Genomic DNA, 26,485 nt, shown 5'->3' with positions numbered 1-26,485 from the left:
ATAGGTTTCATGTGTGTAGTTCACTGTTAGCATTGTGAATTTTTGTCTTATTTTACCCCGCTCCAGCTGCTCTGTCTCAGGACTCCCTCCTGCCCGGCCGCTGGAGCCCAGCCCAGGGACCTGGGGCCTCAGCCCCGGCTGAGGGATGTGGCTACGACTCTCCTGTTTGCAGATTCAACCAGCGTCCCAGGGCGCACGCACACAGAGGACGCTGACATGGCTGGTTGCACAGACCGACACAGACAAGGTGCACCTACGTAAAGCACTCACATACAACACAAACAGCCACGTGCCCTTCCTCCTCTTCAGCCGGTAGAGACAGAAGCTCATTGATCCCCCAAGTACCTGCATGGCCCCTCTACTTTCTTGATATACCCCTGTCCTGGTCCCAGACCCTCTTAACCTGCTTCATGGTCCCCAGCTTCCAGGCCAGTCCAGCTTGACGTTCACTAGCAAACAAACACACGCACTCACACGCTCGTCCCGCTGGCGCTCCATGTTGGCAAGCTTCCCTGGACGCCAGCACGAACCCTTGCCCTCCTGCTTGCTGGTTAGTCCAGCTTGGAGTTTGTTAGAGAATACGCATGTACCTCCCGTGCACACCAGGATTGGGAAGACACTGACGCGTGTTGTTCCTGCTCCCCTTCCCCGCCAGCACCAGGCACACGGGCTGTGACCCGCCGTCCTGCTCCAGCTGCCCATCCTGAGCCCCTCACTATCACTTGTTTCCCCCAATGAGCTGGTTTCCAGAATACACACCGTTCTCACCCCAGTGCCTGGAGGTTAAAGACCCCTACTCCCCACACCACAGCCCCGGTTTGACTCCGGGGGCTGGTGCCAAATCCACTCTCACACACACAGAGCTCTCACCACTAGCTGGCACTTAGTCCTTGCCATACACATATATGTGGGATAGAGAGTGAGATTACACACAGAAATAAACAGTTAAGAAAAGGTTTAATAATAAGATACAAGAAGGTAGGACAGACTGCAGTGTCGGCCAGACAAGTGTACAGATTGATCCTGTTTTACATGCGTCCAGCCCTTTTTATACCCACTTCTGTCTACCCCCCCATTTTCATTCTTTCCCGCTTCCCCTTCCCTCAGCGCGTCCTCTCACGGCTTTGTACAGCCCTGTTGATTCCTGAACACCTCCCAGCCAGATGCGCGGGATCCCCCTGGTTCACAATCTTAATCAGTTGCAAATTCCAGGTTGTGACTTCCCGGTCCTGGGAGGGTTGTCTGTAGTTTCTGAAGAGTCCATCTATTAGTGTGAGTGGCGAGGTTTGTTTTGTCAGGTCTGTGTCTCTGGTTTCCCTCTTCTTCCCTTAGTTTCCTAATTGACAAGATCCCTGATCAGATAACCTTGCTGGAATAGCTCCTGGGCCAGACACTCTTAAAGGAGAAGACACTCTCCTTCCACATAACCTCACACCGAGAAGATGATTAATTTCATAATATACAAAACAAACACATACCGAGCTCCCAAATGTCTAGACATTTGAGGGAGGTTGTCATATAAGCAATCCTGGAAAATGTCTAGCCACAAGACCCTGCTTGATATCCCAAGAAAGGCGCCCACTGGCATTTTGAGCCACAAAGTCTTTTGTGGTGCATGTAAAATGTACATATAAACTTGCCAGAAAAATTCCTGCTGGGTGAATTACGTTTGTTTGTGCCCTGGTAGGATCTATGGCGCTACCCTCCAGTCCTCCCCCCTGTCAAACCTGTGTGTCCCCAGCCCTGTGTTCTTATGCAATTTGAGAGGTTTTTTTGCAATACCAGAAGGGGAAAAAAAAAGGGGGGGGCTTTTGTAGCTCTGTATGATAGCATGTCTCTTCCTTCCCACATATGATAAAGATCATAGTAAGCACAGTTTCTTATCTTTTTCTGTTGAAGTAAAGCACACACAAGGAGGTTCAGTTATAAAGCTGAAAAATCAGTAAGATGTTAGCAGTTTTGTGTCTTTCCCCTATGGGAATGAAGATAGCTCAAAACTTTTAAAACTTTCCATGAGAGGCTCAAAAATACTTTTCTTAAACCATCACTTCTCAATAAATGTCTGTGGCATATGTACATGCATATAGACACTGGTGTATCTGCCTTCCTCTTGAGCATGTTTTCTACTCAAAGTTTTTAGGAGTTAATTTCCTCCTTTGAGTTTACAGGCCCTATTCCTGCAAATGAAGCCCCAGAACGCATCTATGTTTTTTTCACTGTGGCTCAGTCTGCAGGACTGGGGCCCTCCTCTTCTTACCTTTTTTCTTTTTAACTTGTGCTGGCATTAACGTTGTAAATGTATAAATGGGATACAACCTAAATTCTCCTTCAAATACAAACCTAGGTTTGCAGCCACAATAAGCAGCCTACATGTACATGCTGTACTGGCTAGACTATTCTTCACCCTGGCTGCATCAGTCATTCCCGTCCATACATGCCCTATACATTTATAAAAGGAGCAGTGTGCACCTCCTCTCGGTTGTAAATTTCTTGACTGAGTCATAACAAATTTCCTTTCACGCCTTCTTAGCAAACCACCTGATTTTTTTGTAAGGCCCTTGTTGACCTCCTAAAAGCTTATTCACTTTGCTGGTATCGCCAGTTTTCCCTCATCCCCCACTTTCTCTTCATACTGATTCTTCTGCACGGGTTCTGTACACTGCTCTGGAACTGTGGCTGCCTGTAGGCATGTTTCTTGTAGTGGAAGGGTCTCCTCTCCAGCAGAGCTGCTGCCATTACCTTTACTGCTTTGACAAAGAACATAAAGTATGTGTTGATATTACCAGCCCAGCTTTTCAACTAAAGGCGGAGCGTGCAGGTGAAGATGGTAGCAAGTAACAGTCAAGACTAAGGTTCCTGTGGTGCTCTCTCCAGAAAACAGCAAGGGGACCTTCTTCATTCTATGGGGTGGCCTCAGAGTATTCTTCACCAAAAAACAAGATCACACCTACCCTAGAAGCAGCATGAGATCTCTGATAGTTCCCTCATCTTTGCTCCATTATCTCTCTGCTTGCAGCAACCATGGGAGTCACCAGAGCTCCGCGTCCTTTTGTGTTACATGTACAGATGTGATTTCTTATCTGCTCCTGCAGGATCACAGGCAAATGGCTCAAGTAATGCTCCTTGTCCCTGTGTCAGAGGCCGTAAAGGATTGCCATTGCCTATACACAAAGCAGAGTCCTTTCTCTACTCATAGGATCAATCTGTTTGCATTGCAGAGAAACTCTACAAAGTCTGTATCAGATACTAGAGGTCTGGATGCACCTTTGGCAGAAAGTTGGGTTCTCCCAATGCCTTCGGCTTCCCTGCTAGATCAACCACTGTATCAGTCGTCTTTCAAGAGTCGTTCTCAGCCACAAATTTCTGGTTTTAAGTGCTGAGAACTTACTATTTGCAGAAAATAATATCTAGCAATGGGAATTAAGTGCTTTGTTCAACCAAGTTTTTTAAGATCTTGAATCCTACCTTCAGGAGGAAAATCACTTTTTGCTCATACTGTGTATTTGCTCTTTTGTGAAAACTTTCTTATACAGAAGGCTCTGAGATGTAAGCAGAATTTTCACTGATGCGTCAAATCAGTTCAGCCATATTTGCACTTCAGCTCTTGACTCTAAAGAACTTTTGGGAGTAACCTAAAGGACACAAATTAATACAGTTTTCTCAGCTTTAGTCACCAGTCCCCCTTTAGAGTCCCCGAAGCTACCATCCCCAAAGGGTGTTGCAGTAAATGTCTAATCACACTTGGCAGACTACAGAGTTGGACAAATACATGGCATTTGGTTATGATGTTTAGGACTAACTTAAAGCATTACCATTTCCAAACCTATCTTGCCTAGTTCTTTTTCAAGAACCTTACTCAATCTCCTATTGGAGGGGATTCTCATAAATAATATTGCTCATTCTGAGAGCAATGGATGCAGCTCCTATTCACCTTCAGAGAAAGAGGTGTAACAGTCACTATTTCCTGGTTACTTCCTGAAAGAGTGGTGGTTTGATGCTTACTTTAGATCTCAGGAACCTAGGTGCTTTTATCTACATATTTTAAAATTTGGTACAGTTATTCTAGCATCTGTAATCTCTTCCATTAAATGGATTAAGTTCTCATTTCTCAGTCTGCAAGCTGCGTATTTTGACATCACATCTAAGGCTTGTATCAGAAGTATCTTTGATTCATAGTGGTCCCAAACCTTTCCTAATTTAGAGTCACATCCCTCTCTTTGTCTTTCCACCAATGCGCAGAGTCTTCAGGAGAACTGAACAGTAAGTGCTCAGTTCAGGCAAAAGCGGAACAGCTGGGTGGGGTGACCGACTCAGAGATTCTTCACCTCAGAAAACTATAGACTCAATGTTATCTTGAAATTCCTGGTCTCTGTTTCACTCCTCTCTCACTCAATTTGCTACTTGCATAGCTGCCTTGTTTCCTTGGAATACACCTTGTGAGACTGAGTACTTGAGCCCTCTACGCTTTAGAAGACACTTATGCTGCAAACCAGAATGTCTGCAGTTAAAGCCTGACAACTATTTCTTCCCCATGTCACCAGACATCATATTCAGGGAATGATACACGATATCACCGTGTTACACAGACGGCAAAGTGGAGTGTGATCCCCTTAGCCATGCAAAGGGGTATAGCAGTAGTCAACTTTTAGATCTATTTAGCACCCAGAGACTGAGTTTCATTGGTGGACTTTGTGAGAGTTTTTCCCTGCCAACCTGGACGTTCAGAAAATGTTTTGTTTTAAAGCACATTTCACAGCTATGGACAACTAAAGACAAAGATCTTTGCCTTAAGGGTCAATTAAAATTGCAATTGCAAACTGGTCTCTGCCTGCGTTCAGACATTCTGATTTGGGAAAGCTGAGATGTGAATTCTCCCCAGGTCTTTTGTCACCAAATGAGGTTAAATCAAGACAGGAGTGGGGTCTGCAGGTGCTCGTAAGGCCAACACAGTTTTGGTATCAGGATCTCACAGGGCTCTCCGTGTGAAAAACTGGGTCTCTGTCTTTGCTTCCAGATCTTCTGTCAATTTGCCAGGCCAAATTCTTTGCCTGAATCTTAGCTTGTACCTCACCACTTGGATACTGGAAGGCTTAGGCAAATACAATCACGCAATTCTCCTCTTTCTCAAAAAAAAATTTGCTTAACAGCAAGCAACTGCCCCCCAGAAAATCCTATAAAGGAAAATAGCTGACATTCGCAGACTGAGGTTCAGTTATGACCCTATCTGCAATGCTGTTTCTCTTCCCTCCGGGTTGGAATTTAGAATCTGAAAAAACTGTAATTTTTCGGTATGAACTAAATAGAAGTCCTCTGACAGCTTCTTGGACTTTTCATTCCTCATTCTGTTTAGCTCTATTCAACTACAAGGTGGTTTTTGCAAGGCCTGTCTAGACTCTTCTTGTGAAGGACCCAGTTTCTTAACAGGATTTAAACACAGGCTGCCATTTTGCAGCACCCTAAACCAGCCTACCTGTTGCCTTCACAGTGCCCTGGACTGCAATTTCACCCTTTGTCTTGTGCCAGAGCTAGTTTCACCAGAGCTCAGTAAACCGGTAGGAAAAAAAAAAAAAAAAAAAGAAAAAACTAACATAACAAAACAAAAATGACAAAAGCAAATAGTTTCCTGTTACTTAATACAAGACTATAAACAATCAGAACATATAAGGAAATAGAAGTAATGTAATGGCAGCCAGCAGTTGCATGGTTTTAGTCACGTTGCAAGAAAAAACACTTCAAGCAGCTTGTTTCCACCTTTGTTTATTTATGACGTCTAACTTTTTGGTAGTAGTTATTTATTTTAACTGGGTGGGAGAGATTCAGGCCCTAAAGACAAATCTTGTTAATCCTTTTTTTTTTTTTTTCCAAACTAATTATCTGAGATCAAATTTCAGCTGGAACCTAAGGTGGTACCAGAATTTAATCATCTGGTTTGAGTGAATCCATATGTTCTCTTCTGAAGTTTTACAAAGTGCAAAGCTCTACTTTTGAGGTTTCTATTACTTTAGGCATGCTTCCTCATAGCCTGAAGACAAGGTGATTTAACCAGGCTAGTCTGTGCTCAGAGGAGGATGCCCTGGTGGAAACCTGCTTTTGAAAACTTTTGAGGGAGCCAAGACAGGTCCTCTACGTCTAATTAGGATTTTGTTCATCAAGAGCCTGAGTGGTGCTGGCAACACTGGTTTGAAATTCCAGTAACAGGTGAGATACAGAAGGTCATGTCATAGATCTCCACTTGTGCTTATCAGTAAGCGTTTTGCTCTAGTTCAGGCATTAAAGAGGGATGTTGCTAAAGGGCCAGGCAGTCCTGCCAGTTCAGATTTGACCTTACAGAACAGCCAATTTTACAGCTGTTGGACTGGATGAGTGTTGCTTCTCTTCTATCCCAGCCTCAAGTCTTCATCTCCCAACTCCTTTCTCACTCCCTTTTGTTGGATCTTTTAACAACACAGTGCCAGGATGCATTGGTTCAGCAAACCCTGAGAAGAGTTGTGTCAAATCAGCCAGGCCAACGGGCCAGACCAGTGCCATGAGCCAGAGCGGGGACGCAGCCTCCTCTTTACAGCACAGCTAACCGTGCAGTTAGCTCGGCTTTTGTTCAGGTAGGAAGCCAGGGATTCTCTCCCAGGCATTTTAATGTGGTCGGTGCCTGTATTTGCCCACAGCATAATGTATATGTTAGACAAGAACTCAAAGGAGAAAGATGAGTTATTTACATGCAACTGTTTTGGGACACTCATGTTTTCTAGAGGTGCTTTTGTAAGTCATCTCCCAGTGCTGCAAGCCTTCCATTACCAGAAATAATATTTGATCGGGTAATGTGCCGTAGGGTGCGTTCTTCAAAGAACAATGACTTACAGAATTAATTTGTTTTAACCTCCTACCCCATCCCCTTTAAAATTCCCACACCAAAAATTGTATCTTCCAAACAATTCTGCATTTAAATGTCAGTATTTGAGGAACTTGGGCTTTTTCTGTCACTGTAATCTTTTTGTTAATACAACTATTTACAGCTATCAACAGTGTGCCCAGGCATCTTAAATTAATGATCAGTTTCAGACATCAAGACATGTCTTGCCGCATAAATAATGCTCTGGAAGAGGAGTTTATCTATAGCAGATATGGGGTGTTTATCTATCCGCATAAGCACATCTCTCTCTTGCTTATGTAAGCTGCTCTAAGTAGGCATGCCATGACTGATTATACTTCCTCTCTGTTTCCAGGAGACTGTATTTCATCAGACAGTTACTGTAAATGAATCACTAAAACTTTATTTTTTTTTTTTATTTAAGCACCACAACATGCTGAAATGCATGCACCACATTGGGCTCAAATCCATTGGCCTATAGGAAAGCCTATTCTATTTGCTCAATTCATCAGTAAACATTCTAAATAATGTTCGAATTCAGATTAAGCAAACAAGATCAAGGAAGGGACGTGTTTCCTCTATTCTTTCTGATCTGTTTGTCTTCCCTCCTTTTGACAGGCACAAACAGTATAACCTGGGCTTCAACCGAGTAGAGTGTGCTGTTGTACCTGTGAGTGGGAAAAGACACCCTGCAGAGAGTTTAGTGGAGCCAAGCTCCCACTATAATTTATTTGTATTAAATACTAAACATATAAAAATATTTCCTATCTTTTGCCTGGATATCAACTGCTAACTGGTATGTCCTGCAATTAAAAACTCTTCCCTGTGCTACAAAGACAAAATGCAAAGCACAACAGTGCCAAATTTCCAATTAAATACTAGTCAAAGCACAAAGCAAATCTCTCTACTGGTGTGACCTGAGTTCCTTAACTCTCTTTTTCACTTTATAAACTTACCTCAGAACAGTTCAGAGAAATAAAGTAACGTTTTTCCCCTGAGGAGAGGGCTGATCTTTAAAACCTCATTCCACATGATTCAGCCATTTTCTGGTTGTGTAACACTGTGAGAATCCCCTTTAGTCAGCAGCAGAGCCTTCCTCCACCGTGACTCTGAGCTAATGAATTCCCAAACTAGTATGCACCCGCCTTATTGCCAGAGTTGCTAATTCCTCAGAGATGATGAAAAATATCAGGCTCAGCAAAGACCTGGTGAGAGGTTGGACTCCTCAAGGTGCTAGCCTGAAAAACCTGTGCCCATGTGCCTACCTTGTCACGGGCTTCCGCAGGCCCCCGCTGCCAGAGTCACCAGAATATGGGGTCTGCAGGGTCACCATGCAAACTCAAGCACTTCTGACGCTGGAGCAGGGTCCAGGCATTGCTGGTAGCTGTGGGTGCTCATGTCTCCTTGCCGAGTGAAGTCTGTTCTACTCAGCATTTCCTCCTGAGTGAAGGCCTCGCTGTAGCCCAAACGCCACCGTGCCCTCTGGCTGTGCAGCAGTTTGCGCACGTGTTTTCTCCCAGTTGCTTTCCTGGCTCCTCTTTCCCAGTTTTGGATTCTTTTCTCCATTCTCTCCCTCACCTTTTTCAAGAGCAAGCATCAGAAATGGATCCTGCAGCAGCTGGAGGAGCATGAAGGCAGTTGGGAGAGCAGAACAGTTATGGGTGCTAAAGAACAACTGGCAGGGAAGGGAATGTTGCATGGGAAACCAAGACTTAGGTGGCTGTGTCAAGGGACAATAGAAAGAGAATAAACAGACATTTATCAGCTCTTTAGCACCATCCCAAACCACCTCTTTCCATGCATTTGTGCTTAGATAAAATACTTGTTCACTCTCTAATACATTCCAAGACAGAGGGTGGTATATACGGGATGTCTGAATGCAAAAATGCAATATAATTTTTATCTCCAATATCAAGATATTAGGAGCATTTTTTAAATCTTGTGATTTGTTTTTAACTTTTGAACTATTTGATGGTAGCACCTCTGCCTTTGCAGGTTGGGAATAAGAGCATGGGAAGATAAAGAGCTTGATGTCTTCTTCCATTTACTATGCAGTGATGTTTCCCACTACAAACCCTTTGCGAATAGAAGTGGGCTGCCAAAGGCTTAGTCTGTCAGGTGTTGGGGACCAGAACTTTTTAGTTATTGAAAGTCCCAGAGGGAGTGGAACTTTTAAAAGAACCAAGATGTATTGCTGAATTGGAGATGCCCCTTTACATGACTAAACACCCTTCCATCTACTTCCAAAATGACCCAGTTTTCAGCTGAGGGTCCAGATCATTCCAGCTTGCTCTCACAAGTCAGTAGAGCACCCATAGCAAATTTTGCACAAATTTTGTGTCTAAACAGACAAGTATGGTTTTCCTGTAAGATTTTTTTTTTTTTTTTTTTTTTTTTTTTAATAATGTTAGGCCAGTATCAAACAACTCAATTATATTTCTCTCCAGGACAATGATTAAAAGTCATAACAGCAAACACCATGAGTTGGAAGTAAAGAAGTAAGAGTTTGAAGAGCTAGCTTTTGTCAAAGTTAGTCTTTAATTTGTTCAAGGATTCCTGAAGTATAGTTTGAATAGGAGCAGGCTTTTTTGTCTCAGTACATTTGTGTTGTTTCTTGCACATTAATGACAAACCTTGCAAGGATCTGTAAGTTCATACTACTCAAGACGTTGACAGAGTAAATACCACAGATAAATTCCAGTTCCTGTTAAAAATTTTTGCTTGTTTACAAACTGGGGGGGGGAGGAGGATTCTTCTTTTTTATCTTCTTCTTTTTTTTGGTTTCTTAACTGAGTTAGTCATGGTTCTTTACATGAGACACCTAGAAGATGGGTAATGGAGAAACACAAGGAAGGTGGTTGATTTCCCTCTTAGACAACTGTGGTACCAAAATTGTGCACCTACAGATCACTACCTGATGTATGATGTGTCCCTGAGTCTTATGACAGAGACATTTCACCTCTGTCTATGTGTGAGTTTTGGAGAAGTTACTTATCTTTTGTGGATTCAAATTTTTTTCAAGATTCTGTGCCAGAAATTTGGCTGCAGGAAAATTATTGCCTTGATATTGATTAGCTATCTTCTTATGGGTGAGTTGGTCTCAGTTTTACCAGGGTGAGCACAAGCATCCATCTATAATAACTGTCAAGGCTGAGATTTTAGAGTAGTAAACAGTTTTCATTAGTGAAATACACCCAAAACTATTTACTGTGTCAATCTATTGCAGTTATGTGCCATAATTAATTTTATCTTTTTTATACACATGAGAATTCTCAGTGATTTCAAGAGCCTGTAACTTGCAGTGATAAATGGAGCTATTTCTGCTCTGAAATGTATTTCCTTCTACCTTCACTTGGTACCTTTCACTTTATCAGCTTTTAGTGAGAGGAAGGGACCAGCAAGAAAAAACTATCTATCCCTTACTTTCTGACTTGACAGTTTGCTCCCTAAGCTCAGAGAAAATAAAGTAATATACATAATTAACTCTGAACTCCTGAAGGTTCTACAGATTTCCTAGGTTAATTAATATTTTTTTTTCTTTTGGAGCTAATTGATGGGATCAGATATTGCACTGACTCCAGTTCTCTCTCCTCTCCATCTTCATTAAATCACTATTTCTCCTCAGTTCTCTCTCAACTCTCCTTAAGCTGCCAGTTTTAAGAAGTCATCCCTCATCCACTGGTGGCAAAAAACACCTATTTCATTAACCTTTTTTCATGAAGGCACAACCAGTCATTTTGACTTCCCTCCTAACACTCTGCTAGACTGTAAGAGAGTAACTTCTTGGTCTTTGACTTAATTGGAAGCTCAAGGTAAGAGAGAGATCAGCTGGACCAAAACCAAAAGCTTGAAAAAATTTCCTGTTTGATTTGACAAAGGGAAACCACGCATGATTGGTTATGGGATTTCTCTAACAATTGCAGTCCAAGGGTAGAGGGAAACCCCACTTCAGAATTCATGTTTTGAGTTGCCCTTTAATATACCCAAGTTTCCTCTGTCAATCAAAATCTCATTAATGCATGAATTAGAGATGCCAGGAAAATTAACATACCTTCTGGACATGTCATTTTGCTGTTTAAGTTGCATAGTTGTGGCTTTCCCAGCTATCTGCTTGGCTACCTGCCACTAGAAATGCTCCACAAGTCATGTTAACAGTGCATGACCAAAATTCCTCCACTGGCTTTAGACATCCTTATTAAAGGATTTGTGTCTCGCAGGCCTGGCACTGGGGAAATCCAAGAGTGAAGCCTGTGGAGTGAAGGGTTTCAGTAGAACAGTGCTGCTTGACTGAGTCAGTTGAGTCACTCTTCCCAGAAGAGTTCAAAAAGAGGTCAGATAAGTGCAGAGAAAACTGGCTCAATCTATAGTTGAATGACTGTAATCTCTGCCATCCCCTTCTAGTCTATCATATTCCAACAGCCAACCAACCAGTCGGCTTTTCAGCATTTGCTTTTTTTCCCTTCCTTTGTTTTTCCTCCTTTCTAGCTTTTATCATTTGTGTCACTGTTAAAAGTCTTTGACTGAGCTTCTGGACTGTTTTATTACTGTACTTCCCTGCAAAAGGAGGATCTTTGCCCTATAAGCTTGCAGTTGAGAAGAACAGGCTATACAGGGCTAAGAGGAAGGGAGGAATCTCTCTTTCGGTTGAGGAAGAGCTGAACTACAGTGAAACCAAGTGATTCATCCAAGCTTACTTAGAAATCAAATCTGTCCAGCCCTTACCTAGAGCTCTGATCGCAAGATACCCTTGCTGTACTTCCCTGCTTTCCTTTTGGCAGAAATCTGATGGCAGCAGTGTAAGTTTTGCTCAGGGAGCCGTTGGGTGGCCAAACATCACCTTTATTAATATTAATTAGAGACATTTTAAGTATCCTAACTCTGCATGGTTTCCTCTGATGACAGTCCTGCTGACTGCCCAATCCGGTACTAATAAAACATTTTTTTCTCTCTGGAGTGTTTAAGAGAGAGAATTGTGACTGTTCAGGAGATATATGAAATACTCCTCTGATTTATGGTGCTCTTAACTTCAGTAGTGTCAAAGCTCTTAAAAACAACAGGTGCCTGCCTAGCGAATTATTTAAAAACAATTGTTCTACTAAAATAGCAATCATCTGGGAGGAACGCTGCCTCCCCGGCGTCACCTCCCGATTTTTTAATCACAATATTGTGTCCTCAGCAGCATCAGCTACACGGTCAGGCTTAACCACGGGTCGGTGTGTTAACGCTACAACGCGGCCAGGGAAAAGCCGGGCACCGGAACCGCTTAACGGCAACATTTACCGCTGCCGACCGCACGCCAAAGGCGCGGCCGCTGCCCCCCCAGCCCCGCAGGCCGCGGCCGGGCGGGGGCCCCCGTCACATCCCGCCGGGCCGGGCTCTGCCCTCAGCGGGCGGCGCCTCTGGCCGGCCCTGGGGCCCGTAGCGGGCCCCGCGGCGCCGCAGGCGGGGCCGAGGGCGGGCTCTGCCCCCGCAGCAGGCGGGAGTAGAGGCGGAGCGGGCCCGGGGCGGCCGCCCCCGCTCTGCGCCAGCAGCCGCCGCAGGGGCCGGGCCCGCGGATGCGAGTGAGGCGGCCTCTCGAGGCCCGCCCGCCGCCGGCCCCGCCGCTCCTCCGGCACCGGCGAGCAGCCTCTGGCGGCCAGCGGGGCCGGGCGGCGGGCCGCTGCCAGCCGGGCCATGCCGTGCCGGGCGCCGCTCCTCCTCCTCCTTTTCCTCCTCTTCCTCCTCCTCGGCTGGGCCCGGGGCGCAGGTGGGTGCGGCGGGGCGCGGGGCTCGCTGCGGCCGCGGCCGGCGGGACTGGAGGCTGCCGTCCGATTTGCGCCTCTCCGTGCGCCTCTTCCGGGCCGGGAGGCGGCGGAAGCCGGTGGGGCGAGAGCCCGGGCCGTGGAGGCGGCCGGTGCGGGGCAGGGGGGCCGCGCCGCTTAGCCCGTCCCTTGAAGCAGCCCCGGCGGGGGCCGGAGCCGCAGCGGGGAGAGCGGGGCTGCCGCGGGTGTCACCCTGCCCTCGCCCCGCCGGTGCCTGGCCATCGGATGGAGAACGAGCCCCGGTTTCTCCGGCCGACCCCGGGGTTGCTGCTCCTGGGAAGTCTGCCGTCGTCTGGGCCGCCGCCGGCCCGGGGCTGGCTCCGAGGCCGGGCTCAGGGTGGCGTGGGGCCCGTGGGCGAGCGGCCGAAACCCGCACGGGTTCGGCCCTGAAGGGTCCGAGTCACTGTTGCAGCTGTGGTCTGCGATGTGGCTCCCGTTCATCAACTGTACTCGAGCCTCCTCTGTTTAATTTCGTGAGTTGACAGTTTGGGGGTAGCGCTGGATTTTGACTTCCAGGTAAATGCTTTGTCATAACGGGCGAGGGGGGGTTGCTCTTCGGGTCAGGTCTGAGCTGTAGCTCCCGGGTATGATCCTGCCTCAGTCTCCTAGCAAGCGCGGGGGAGCTGTCGTGACACGTCTTGAGTGAGGCGCCAGTATGGCGTGGTCCTTATTCGGGCACGCGGGTACCCCCCTGAGTTGGGCACGTCCGCTCGCACGTTCTCTCGTGTTCGTGAAGCCCTGGCTGACCACCCTGTGACTGGTGAGCCCTGTGGGGCTCTCCAGGGGCAGCTGCTGTTCCAGGCCTGCAACTCATGGCTGGACTCGGGAGTCCAAATGCCCGTGGGTGGGTTGAGGTGAGCTGGGGGGAGCTGCTGCAGTCAGCGTTGTCCCGTCTCATCCCGTCGGCAGCAGCGGGATTGTCCCAGGGAGCAGCTGTGGCGGCCAGATTGTGCGTAGGGCCGCTGCCTCCTCCTCTGCACCCTCTCTGCTAGCTGTGTTACTTCTGTTGCCATTGGAGACACTACACATTAAAATCTGAGCCAAAAGAATAGCGAGCTGTCATCACCCATCCCCACCTGACCACACACTTCTGCTATTAATCTTTTGCAGGCTTTGGTGCTCGTCTGACAGTATGAGAAGCCAGTTTGGTATATTAGAACAGCGAAAGTCCATTAAAAAAAACAACCAACCAAAAAAAAAAACAACAAAAAACCAACAAACCAAACAAACAATCCAACCCAGACTTCTTCTTTGCCAGTTTAGAATAATATGTTCTCAGGCTGATGCAGGGCAAGGGATCAGAAATCATTTAGGAGCAGGACCGGAGGCTGTGAAACTGATGGCTAGGCCAAGCTGAGCTGCTTTCACTCACTGTAACTTGTGGCTTCACACTCTGCTGTGTGAAAGCTTTGACTTGTGGCTTGAAGGGTCAGGAAGTCTCTGCGTCAGGAAAAAACAATTTGAGCATTGTTTGGCAGGTGCTTTAAGAGAAACAGCTCAGTGAGACCAACTTCCAAACAGAGAGAAAGGACTGTGCATTTCTGCTCTTCCCTGGCTAAGGTGGTTTGGGTTTTTCTAGGATACTTGCATATATAGGTGTTTCTTTTCTGAATTGTGCGTTTTGTTACTTCAGGTCATACAAATTAATGATTGTTATGGAGTTCATTGTGTGATTTCAGAAATTTAAATACCTTCCCTTGTCAAGTTGTGATATCTAACCGAAATACGAATGCATTCCTTCAGTGTGCTACAGAAACAGCTCCTCAGTGCAGTAGTAAGTGCCTTGTGGCCCACAGCATCTTGATATTCAGCTACAGAGCCATAGATTTGATATTATTTCAGTGTTTTTGAAGCTGGTAGTGGAAATGATTTGTTTCTGAATGCTAATAGAAGGCAAAGTAATCAGTGTGCAGTCTTGATTGAGGAGACAAACTAGCTGCCCTTGTCTTTCATTGCTTTTGCTTTTTCTTTTCTTTTTTTTTTTTTTTTTTAAGAGAGGGAGAAGAAAAAAATTCTAGTGCTCATGTTTTGTTCTGATAGCTTTCTTGAATTTTGTAAAATTAGTTTGTATCGGATGTCTGAGTGCACAGATTACTGATGGTGTGAGATACCTTGCCGCATGCCAGACCAGCAGTGAGAGTGCAACAAAGAATCTGCGTGACTGGAAAGTGAAAACTTTTCTTGAATGAAGAAAACGTTACTAAGTAGCCTTTAAAATACATGAGATTAATATTTTAGGTATCGTTTGTAACTGTGAGGAATCTCAAACGGGTTTGCAATGCTGAATGATGTATTTGTAGCCCAAGGCAATATGTGTTTACTTAAGAGCATTACTCAAAAGTTGAGGCTAAGAAACTAGTAGCATACCTAAATTACAACTGTGAGAGCTTAACTAGTTATTTTGGATTTGGGGTTTAACACAACTTTATGAAGATTCTTGTCATCTCTTTCCTGTACGTGGAGGATGTTATGAGCCTGGCATGACATCTTTTCTGGAAGTTCATGCTGTCAGAATCAGTTTGCTGTCTAGTGCTGTGTAACAAAATCAGATGTAGAAATCAAAAAAAAAAACTTTTTAACAACATCCCCATATTCCCAAAGAAGGCCAGATCCAGAATTTAGTTTTAAGTGCTTGATCTTCTGGTCTTATTTATGTAAAAGTAAGCAAGCTGTATCTTAGGAGACCATTTTCTTAGGAACAAAAACCAGAAATCTTATCATGCAGGATGTCATAATCGTGTCATTTTGTCTTTGAGCTTAGGACCTGTTGACCCAATACGTTTAATGGTGTAAGGGGATTTCTATACAGACAAATACAAATCAACTGTAGAAGAAAAACCTTTCTCCCTCTTAGGACAGGCAGGCAGTGAAGCCATTGCCCAGCAAGGCTGTGCAGGCTCTGGCCTCGGAGGTTTGGGACCTGCCTGGAGAAAGCCCCGAGCAGCCAGGTGTTATGCCAGAGCTGGCCCTGCTCAGGGCAGGGGCTTGGGCTGGAGACCTCCCAAGGGCCCCTCCCGCAGTGCTGGGAGGCTGCAGTGCTGTGGTTAAAAGAGGGAGGCTCTTCTGGTCTTAAAGGCATTTGATAACTGCATTTTCTTGTCTTTCTCACCTCAGTCTACTTGTGGTAACCTTAGTCTCTTTCTTTTGGCTATGCCAATTCCTGGCTGTCGGTCTCCTTGTCTTTCAGTGTCTTTTGGTTCTCCAGCCTGGCGTTTCACCCTGTTTACCAGCTAACATCTCCCTCCAGCTGCTATGCCACTTACCTTCTCATCTGCCTTTCATTACTTCACCTGCCCCTATTTCCCAAGCCCTTTGGTTCTCTGCCTTTTGCTCGGCTGCCCTCCCTCCTTCCATCCCTCCACTTGGCTTTCCTACCCCTCCATCCCCAGCTCGGTGCCTGGCCCTTGGCCGTGCTCCAGCCCCAGTGGATGGACAGATTCCTCCCCTGCTCCGCCGGGGCCAGCAGAGAAGTGATTCTTCTCCCGTACTGGAAACACGACTCTGGGCTCTCCGCTTCCGTGCTGCTCGCCTCCTGACAAGCTGCTCGAGAGCGCTTGCGGTCTTTGTTGACCCCCAGGAGTTTGTACCGTGACTGAATTTGGGTGGTCATTCCTACCAGCAGAAGTCATGCCTCTAACGGAGGTTTCTGTCCTTTTCTACATTGTGAAATCAGTTTCAAAATTGACAAAACTTCAGATTTGCAAGTGGAACAGTGCTCTGTGTGTTTGTGAATGTTTGAGTATGGGAAAGCTCTGGATTTTTAACCTGTTTCCTGGAAAGTTTCAGTGAAGTGTCCTGTGTTTTCAAACAAGTTAGCAGGGGGCAGATGGTCAGGAAAAACATGTTTGGAGTTGACACAATAAATAAAATGTGAGAGATGCAGACAATTTAAATAGATGAGCAAGTGGCAGTAAACCTTAATTTATAGCTTTATGAGAGCTTGGTGTGGTTTGTTGCTTTGTGCTGGACTTGGTACTTTCAACGCTATGTTTTGTATGCAATAAATAAAAGCAGCAAGTTACAATTCAGTGCTTTTTGGATAGCAGGGACTTAAATGTCCTGCTACCAGTGAGCCTAGAAATGGAATGAGGAGGAGGGGTGGTTTTGCCTGAAAAGCAGTAAAAGTAGAACATACGGTGATGGAATCTGGAGACCAAAAGTTAGTTACTGTATACCTGAATGCTTTAATAGTGACTTTTATTCCTCTTCTTACTTTAGAATCTTCTCCCCATTTACCGGCACCAAAGGACGTGATGGTTTATTCCTATAACTTTCGTAGTTCACTGAGGTGGTCCCCTGTGAAAGTGGATAGAGGCTCGGTGTTATACACAGTCCATTTTAAAACGTAAGTAAATAGATCTGGAACCAACCAAACTGGTTTTGTTCTAATCCAGTAACACAATTAGTTTTGTTGTTTTTTTTTTTTTTTTTTTAAAAGCTAAAAATTAATAAGCAAATGAAAGAATGAGTTGTCTATTACAGATGCTTTTATATATATATATTGATGTGGCCTCTGAAGACAGTCTCTTAGCCTGTAGTATTTCCACTAAACTGAGCAGAGATTGAAGACCTGAAGAGCACCCAGAAATGCTGCATAGTTTTCTTTTTCCATTTTAGCCTTACTTAATTCTGCCTCGCTAATTTTATTTTTTCCCCTGATATTGAGGAGATGCAGATGCTGAAAGGGCTGTGGAGTTAAACTCACGTGAAAATGGCAGTTTTGTAACGTACTCTGTATTTACAAAAATTGCCTCAGTGGGAGGGGTCGTATTTCAGATATTTGTGCTGTTCTGCTGATGCTTTTTTTGTCCTTTGTTTTGCATTGCAGAGGGGCCTTTAACCAGTGGGATGAGATGAACTGCACCCGTATTGCCCAGACCGAATGCAGTTTCCCCTTGTCACTTAAGGAACGGCGCTGGACTGTTGTTTTGCGTGTGAGGGCTGAGCTAGGGCAAGTGACTTCTGACTGGGTGGAAACAGATCCATTTGTGGCAGAGAGAAACAGTAAGTGCTATTTATGGTTTCAGTGTCTCTCCCACAAAGGAGATTTCTTTGAAAAAAATGTTTGTTGGCTGTTCTAAGCCTTTCTGACACTATTTTGTACAAAAGCCAAGCAAGAGAATTGTAGGTGTTCCATTAAAAAAGGCTACAAGGCCATTGTGTATCACTAGGAATTTGATACTACTTAGTTCTTCTGAGGTGGGGTCAGCAGTGCGCTCTTTCAACAGGTATTGAAAGAGATGAGTTTCCTTGGGTGGTTGTACCTTGTAAGAACGTGTGTTAGAGAGTTTTCCATACTTAGCACTGCCTCATGCACACGTACACTCCCTTGATTTGTGGTAGTCTGAGTACAAACTACCTGTTTCTCTTGAACAGATCCCTTTTCTAATAAATATAAACTGTCCTGACTACCGTGTAGAAGGGTCAAGGCACATTTTAAGTCCTGTTAAATGTGTGAACAGCATATTGTTTTGTAAGATCTGCTCTTTTGCCTTGGTGTGTTTGGTTTCAGGATTAGAAGTAAGTAAACATTGAGTTTAAAAATACCTCTCAAATGATAACAAAGCAGAGGAATTAATTTATTCACTCTTTGGTTCAAGTTCTTCCATACCTTGTGAGGAGCAGTGGTAGTCCATGATGCAAAAAGTATGATACTTTCCCTGGTGACTTTAGTTCTAAATCTTGGATTTTTCTCTAGTAGTAAAGTGTGGGGACAAGGAACTATCTGAATCTTGAGTTGAAGATTGCAACTGACACATCCATAGCTTATGATGCAGGATTGTTTGGAAGTGGGATCCTTTGGGAATTAGGAAAGTACTGGGCTAATGGGAATAGAAGACAAAGGAGAGGCTCAGTGTGGGAGAGATGTTTGTGTGTCTGTTCCTTGGGGTAGCAAGAGGAGCATTATGTCATCATTCTTGTGTGACCGCCCTTGAGATCAGTTCCTGGAGACCAAGACCATGGGCTACTCAATCAGGCTGTTCTCTTCCTTTAATGTTTGGGTCAGTCCTACTTGAGAGGGGAGCTTTGGGAATTTGTGAGGGCACACAGCAAGTTGTTTGCAGTTGTACAGCAACAGGAAGTAGATAGAAACTGAAATTTCTCTATCAGTATAAAGATCCTGGGGGCAAATTTTCTCTAAAGTAACAGTGGACAGAGCAGGCTCTGCTGGATTTTTTTTTTTTTTTGAGGTACAGTAAGCAACGTTGCATGCAAGGATTGATTTTTACTTTTAATAGTTACCCCTTTTTAGTATGCAAGCAGCTGCTAACTACTATAATATTTGCCTGAGTGGGTTTTTTGAGATCCTAGATTGCCTTACAAATGCTGATAAGCTTAACTGGTGAAAGGTCAGGATAAAAAGGATAAATGACCAATGACTGTATATGACCTGTGATCACACAAGTCTCTTGTATTAGGACTGACAGTACTTCATATAAAATTTTTCATGATTTAGACCTCAGAGTCCTTCAAAAAAGGGAGTCATCATCTTTACCCTATAGGACAGATGGAGACATTAGGGAAACTAATTATTCTGCTTTTAATCTATTGACCCAAACAGCATATTTTTTAGAGAACATGGAATAGGTGTTTTTTTATATTTTTTAGAGAACGTGGCTATTTGAAGAAAACAAAAAAATTGTATCACCTTTAACTGCAGATAAGTTCAGATACATTTTAGTGAATATTTACTAAATTTCCAGAAAAAGTTAACCGGAAACTTTTTTTATAATTACCTAGTTTCACTTATGCTTTCAAGTCTTTTTCCATAGGTTTGTAATAAAGTAGCTATCTTAAATGCATTAAGTAGATGAGAATATGTTGTATTCATTTTCTTGAGAAAAAGCTGTCAATATTTAGCATGTTTACTGAGACTACCGAAGTAAAGCTGAAGACAGTATAGTGATCTGTTCTGCATCCCAGAGGTTCACTGCTCTTTCTGTGTTTATTTCCAGCTACTATAGGGCCCCCTAAAGTGAACAGCGTGATTGAAAGCTCTGACTCACTTCTCATTAGTGTCACACCTCCTTTTGGATCTGAAGCAGGTGACTTTCTTGAGTATCATGTGTCCTACTGGGAGAATGCAACAAGTACTACTAAAAAAGTAAGAATTCTCTCTTATTTTTTGTTCATAATGCCTTTGTGACTAAGAGATGTGAGTCAGTATCTCTTGGCAAGACAGCAGAAATGGAGGAAGAAAACACTAATGTAATTTTTTTCTCTAGCAGTGAAGGTCACCATTTGGTGTCTTGGGAAAAAAAAAAAAAAAGTTAATTTGGTCTTGGCACGAGTATTGCATGTATTACGAAACTTTCAAAACCATCTTTTCTTCCTCCATGTGAAACGACGGTTAAATCACATTGCAGACCAAGGGAGAGAATCCACAAAGTGTCAAAGGTGGCTTTAAAATGATATTTCAATTCCAAAGTTTGCTTAGGCAGTTTGGAAGACTCTGAAATATCCTTCCGCCCTTCCTGTGCTGGGCTTGTTTGTGCTGGCAGCTTCAGTAATAGGCTGCTTTGGCCTGATGTTGCCTGTTCCTAGGGCAGAGGAAGGCAGAGTTATTAGAAACATGCCGGACACAGCTGGGATGAGCTGTCCCTGTTCGTATCAAGACTTAGAGGTGTTGGTCTCATGTGCTTATGCTGCTGTCTGGGACCCTGGTAATTGTGTTCTTCACAGGCCAGCGTTGCAGGGGAGAGATTAAGTTACATTAAAAAAAAAAAAAAGAGGAAGAAGATTCAAAAGAGTGTCAGTCTGAAGTTAAATGTTTAAGAAACAGAAGAAAAATTTATTTTAAAAACCCTTTTGTTTCAAAGACCTTGCTAAGTCTGAAACGCCTCCACTTCCTTCCTCTCTTGCAGCAATGTATATTTTTCTGACACACATAAAATACCTTCATGTTTGATTTTCAGACAAGAAGTCACTCTTGTATGCTTCTGTAGGCTTCACCGTGGCCCTTATCCTAGCCCCTTACAGGTTAAAAATTCCCCAAAGACTATGGTGACCGTGTGGAGACTGTGGAGGTTTTGCTCTGCCCGTCAGCTGTTTCCTCCTCATCAGAAGGAGCTGAGATGGTGGAAGCTCCTCACTGAACTACAATTCTGTCAGCCTCCTCGGATGGTGGAGGCACTTCTAATGGCATGTTTTTCCCTCCCCCTTCCTACACTCTCTCACTGCCTGAGCTGTTACAGAACCTGCATCAAAGCGTCCAGTGGCATATTGCGGATAAAATGACACCTTACATCAGTTTTCATGCCTCAGCTGTTACTGCCCTTATAGATGGTTTTAAATGGTCAGGCTTCATTTCATTAAAAAATAATGACATTTCAAATGCATTCAAGTAGAAAAGTTGAAATGTATTTCACTGCGCCTCTTGTTTGGGAAGGCTGAGTTATGAAAAATAAAATCTATGTTTTTTGAATAAGAAACTTAAATATGGAGAGGGGATTTGTGTTGAAGATGGGTCTGGTTTTTATGGTAACACCTTTTCTTGTTTTGTGTCTTTTAAACAGGAGATAAAGAGAAGAAATACACTATTCAAAATCATAAATCTAAAGGAATTGACACTTTATTGTTTTAGAATTCAAGTAGAATTGATGACACATTCAGATCTCCAGTTACTTGGACAGCAAAGTGTCCCAGAGTGTTACAGAACTACAGTCAGTGGTATAAATCCAATTTTGTTGTTATTTTGTATTTAATGGGATGAATGTAGAATGTTGAGTCTTAAATGGTATTAACTGGCCACTTACATACCCAGGAATGCTAAGGGAGCACCACTGATGGTCGTTCGCGATTGTCGTGAGTGGCAAAATAATAAGGAATTTTTCAGTCAGTCATTGAGGGTCTGTGTTGTACTCTTCCCCTTGTCCTTTCCCTTCACAAATACTGCAATGGCTGTTACTTTCTAGAGATATGCAAAGAAAATACAAGCACCTGGTGTTTAGAGGAAGTTATCAATGAAGGAGATGGTGTTACTTTTGCAAATCCTCTCCCTTGGCCACCGCCTCCGGCAGGACAGGAACCCCCCTCTCCTCTTGGACCTGCTTCCTTCTCTGACATTGAGCTGCATGTTTTCGTACGAGATAAGGGAGAGGGTGAGGGGAGGAGAGGGCATGTGCAAGATAACGGAGTCTGTCCCTCTCTCGAATCTCTCCATCTGGCCACCGACACAGGGGCACAACCGATGTTTAGCATGCTTTGAGCACGCTGGGAGGTGTGTAGATGAAGCCCCGCAGGAGCTGACCTCCCGGGGAATATTGATTGGCCAAGTTCTTGATCACAAGCCCCTGAGCTGCGACACCGACACACCAGCGTCTGGGGCGCTCCCTTTGCTGAAGGGAGGTGTGTGGTTTTGAAAGAGAAGCCCCCGGCATTAATGGCCCTTGCTGACACCCTGAGGGTGGAAGGATGGATTGCATTCCCCGCCTGCCCTCTTCCCACCAGCCCCGACCCTTCAGCTTTGTGTTTGCCCTGCTTGCCTGGCAAGCAGAAGCTTCCCCAGGGCTGCGTGATTGAGGGGCAGAAGCTCGTGGGAGCTGGTGACTTCCGTGTGGAGTCGTAAAACAAGCTACCGCTGAACACAGGTGTTTAGAGGGCATCTGTAGTAGAGGTGTGATCTTAGCCCTGGAAATTATACTTTGATTACCAAATATAGTAAATTTCAGCTTGCTGCATATTGTTTTACATTTGATGGTGCATAAATATGAACCTACCATATGTATATGGTGATTTGTTTGTTTTTCCTTTTTCAGAGAGAACCAAAGACGGACAAATTATACTAGTATTTGCATTGGTGTCACTTTTTGTAATTCTGGTAATACTTGTTTTTTTTCTTCTGTGGAAGCACCAGAAAACAATTAAATACTGGTCTCAGCCACCTTTAGAAATCCCATCGCACTTTGAAGAGGTATGTGTAGGCATTTTATTTTTCTCCCTGCTCTCCCCCTCCCTCTGTAAAAGGGAGTGATGATCTTCGAGTGAATATGAATGAAGCTAGCTGTTGCGTAATAGAAATAGATAAAAACAGTTTTCACAAAGTGAACAATTACTACTTTTCTCATATATGATCTCCCACTTTATTTTTCTTTTACTCAACTGAACTATTTTTTTCTCTGCACTAAGACACAGATGCTGCTACAATCCTGTTATGAAACCAGAGTAAGATTCTCTGTTCCTTGACTACCCCTTGTCCACCCCTTTCTTTGCTTTTCTAAGTCCCCAGGCCTGAAACAGTTGCTCACCTGAGGAAAAAAATTTTTGTGTGCTGCAGAACATGTACTCAGGTCTGAAGTCTCTGATTAGAGATCAAATATGGAAAAGCAAACACAGATCGTTTTAAGAACAAGGACTGACTTGAAGACTAATGACTGCATAGGGGAATGGTCTTGGGCTTTTTCTTTTTTTTTGTGTGTGTTTAGCAATACTCAGATTAAAAAGTCATCCTGGGACTTTTTCTCCTTGTAGCTCACGCGTTTCTGTACTAAACGATACTGTCTCAGTCCTGTTTATCTTCCTCTTTTAGTATTTAAACAGGAAGTAGCCTCTTAAGTTCTTGATTTAAAAGTTCTTGTTCAGCATACATTCTGTATTTTTAAAAGCTTGTATTTGTTTGCAGTTCTTTGAGGCATATTTCTTTGTATATATCTGCATGTCAGTGTATTCCATTGTGCTATGGTAGTTTTGTGGTTGTGGAGCTGTTTTTCCAGATTTTTACAGACATACGGGTGAAAGGACTCTGCAGAAAGTCTGAGTTCAGAGTACATGATTTTCTCTCTTCATGCTACCTCAGCCACCATTTCATGGGAGTTCAGTGGAGACAGCTGTATCATATTAAACAAAGTGTATCTCACGTAGGGAGAAAAAAAATCCTTGTACAGTGTACTAAAATAGGGCAGCATTTAATGCAAAGGACTTGCAAGAATAAAGTCTGTCATGTGTTCTGGGATAATTGTAATAATCTGGAAAATATAAAGCAAAAGTAGACACTCTTGAACAATGGTGAGCCTGGTTTTGGGCAAAACACTAATAAGAAATGAAGGAAAAACAGTAAATATGCAGAATTTTCAAAGTGTGTGTTTCTAAACGGGATCAACAAGCCTGAGGTTCATTTCCTTCAAGCACTTTCCATGAGTACAGAATACCAATTATTTTAAGGCAGTTTCACATGTATTCTTTTAGATTTTTCAGAAAAATCACATGCTTCCTTCTTTTATGGAAAGATCTCAGCTTTCAGCGCCTGAGTTATAGGGAGCAGTTCTACTGCAGAAATCCTTCATGTAGCAAAGCCAAACTGATGTTCTTTTATGTCTTGAATTTGCTGGAGTGGATGTATTTGAAGTTCCCATATGAAACATTTGGGTTTAATACACCTGAAAAAATAATGCTGTTGCTCACTAGTCTTGCTATGATTCCAGAGAAAAGTGGTGCCTTACTTGAAATTAAGGTCAGTTTCATCCCTCAACAGATGTGACTTGAGCTGTGGTCCTGTCTCAGCCAGATTTTGTCGCCTCCTACAGTACTGAACAAGCTTTTGAGTAAAACTACAAGCTATGTCAGTCTTTTAACAATGTGAAGGTGTCTGGGCTCCAGATGTTTAATTTTTTTTTAAATCAGGAAAAAAGTGTTCAATGGCAGACCTTCCTTTTTTTTTCTTTTTTTCCTTTTTGGTTCACTACATGAAGTGGTAGATGGCTCCAGTTCCCTGTGAAACAGAAGATCAGCTTCAGCTTAGTGATAATGAGAGTTATATGGGGGTGGCAAAAAGAACAGAAACCATTGTCTCTGGCCTACATTCTTTTCTAATGCTCCTTTCTTTGATTATGCATTACTTGTAAAGCTGATGAGTTAATTTTGGAGGAAAGGGGAGCAGAGGGGAGGACAAAGCAAAAATTAAGTACAAGAGAAGAATGCCGCTGGAGTTTTCTGGTAACAGTAAGCTGCAGATCTGACTTGCCGGACACTGAACAAACCAGAATCCTGTATCTCTCATTTGTTCCATCAGTGCTTTAGACAAGCTGTCAGTTGCTAGATTCCTGCAGTTGGAAGATATGTCCCCAGCAGTGTAATAAAGTGTTTTCTTCTGTGGTTTGTTCTTAACTGGTAGGAATTTCTTGAACTGACGTGAAAAGAGTGTCAGCCAAAATTTATTAAAAAAAAAAAATAGGAAATGCAGGTTGTTTTAACTCACTTAAATGGACATTTGCATGATTGATTCCCCTCCCACCCCCAAAATAAGGTATTTCTCCTTGTTCAGTGTAGTTTCAAGGAAACCCAGAACAGAATATACATTTAGCAGCTCTCCCTGTGAATTCCAGTCTGAAGCAACTTGCCTAGAGGTGGTGGTACCTGCTCTGTCTCTCATTTCTGCTACACCTGTTCTGTGGGGATCTAAACTGTTGTTTCTGGTTTTTTCTAGTATTTGAAGGACCCTAGCATGCCTGTTTTAGAGGTGTTGGACAATTATGCCGAGGAAGATCCCCACGATTCCGTATCTGTTGTATTCTGTGGAGACGGCGGCCAAGCGGGCGGCAGCAGTTTGGATGGTCAGGCTCATGCACAGAGCATCTCCAGTGACAGTGACGTAACTTAGGGGGTGCCCTAGGGGACAGCACCTGTACCGAGACCTTGCAGAGGCTCCTGCCCATGGGCAGGGCCATGTGGCTACTGGCAGGACAGAGGGTGAGCTCTGGACAAAATGCAGCCACTGACAAATCCCGAGTGAGATGTTGCTTCCTGAGAAGAGCGTGGACTCTGAGCCTTTGTTTGAATGGCTTCTGCAGCGCTACAACAGCAACTGTGTTCTGCCAAAGGGACTTAAAAGGTGGAATGAGAAAGGGAAATGAACACTAAATTGCCTAAAGACAGACAGATGTTTATAAAGTGGTTATATTAGCATCACCCTACTTCCCGCCCAAAGCTGAAATAAAGCTTTCCGAAATGATGGCACTTTAGGGTGTAGTACAACCTGGAGTTCTTCAGTGAGTGAAGAACAACTGCACCATGAATAACTTTTATAGTGATTTGTGTTTTGTTGCCTTGTGAAGTCTGTGTTAGCACTCAGTGTGTATTATATCCACCCCAGTATGCTTTTCTGAATCTTTTTAAGTGCATGTGGTTTTCTATGGCAGCTTCTTCCCTCCAGATAAAAATGGCAGTCTAAAAAGAAAGTCTGTAATACTTCACTTTCCTCCTCAGCATGAAGCTATGCAAAGAACTGCTCCAAGGAAGGCCTCCTACTGTCTGCCTCCTAACACATTCATGAGAAGCATTAATCTTCTGTTCCTGCAGTGAGGGTCGTTCTTCACAGCAAAACAAACTTTAACATAATTTCTCAGAATTTATATAACATGTATCAGTAATTATCAGACACTAAAAATCTCTTGTTGATTATCACATTAGTCCTGCCAATGCCAAGTGGACTGAGGGTTGTGATTTGAGTCCCTTAAAGCAGAGGGCTGTAAGTTACCCCTCACATCACAATCCTGGGGGGCCTGGAAGGTGTCTAATAAAGCACAAAGAACCACTTCTGTACTAAAAAGATTGTTTTTATTTGTTTAACTTTTTTCCTGGGTTTGATACAATTTTTTTTTTTTTTTTTTTTTTAAAAAAAGACATACTTGTTCAAGTTCCTTAGCACTGATAACGAACCTGGTCACTGTTAGAGCTGTGGGCTATCCGAGGTAATGCTGTTCCACTCTTTCCAGCAATGGATCAAGCATGGAAAATCAGTAACATTTTTTCCAAAAGCTTCACGAGGCTGTTTCCTCATAGAACTAACCTAATCACTTGTGATTAGGCAACATGCCAAGACAAC

The 26,485-nt window shown here is 43.7% G+C and overlaps 1 protein-coding gene across 4 annotated transcripts; it reads left to right on the top strand.

The window, feature by feature from the left end:
- Positions 1 to 201: 201 nt before the first annotated feature.
- IFNGR2 (interferon gamma receptor 2) lies at positions 202 to 26,209 on the top strand. Of its 4 annotated transcripts, none has more exons than XM_042788555.1 (7): positions 202 to 247; positions 16,885 to 17,011; positions 17,495 to 17,670; positions 19,623 to 19,771; positions 21,183 to 21,336; positions 22,425 to 22,579; positions 25,088 to 26,209. In XM_042788555.1, exons 1-7 carry the CDS (start codon positions 217 to 219, stop codon positions 25,259 to 25,261), a joined length of 966 nt encoding a protein of 321 aa, XP_042644489.1. In that variant the 5' UTR covers positions 202 to 216; the 3' UTR covers positions 25,262 to 26,209. The 4 variants fall into 4 exon arrangements, with proteins under 4 accessions (XP_042644489.1, XP_032867175.2, XP_032867176.1 ...); XM_033011284.2 differs by lacking the exon at positions 202 to 247 and adding an exon at positions 12,358 to 12,611; XM_033011285.2 differs by lacking the exon at positions 202 to 247 and adding an exon at positions 12,675 to 13,182.
- Positions 26,210 to 26,485: the final 276 nt, after the last annotated feature.

The sequence above is a fragment of the Tyto alba genome, unplaced genomic scaffold (genome assembly GCF_018691265.1).
Source record: "Tyto alba isolate M040663 unplaced genomic scaffold, T.alba_DEE_v4.0 Super-Scaffold_14, whole genome shotgun sequence".
Taxonomy (NCBI): Eukaryota; Metazoa; Chordata; class Aves; order Strigiformes; family Tytonidae; genus Tyto; species Tyto alba.
This window is presented reverse-complemented; position numbering and strand designations above follow the sequence as displayed.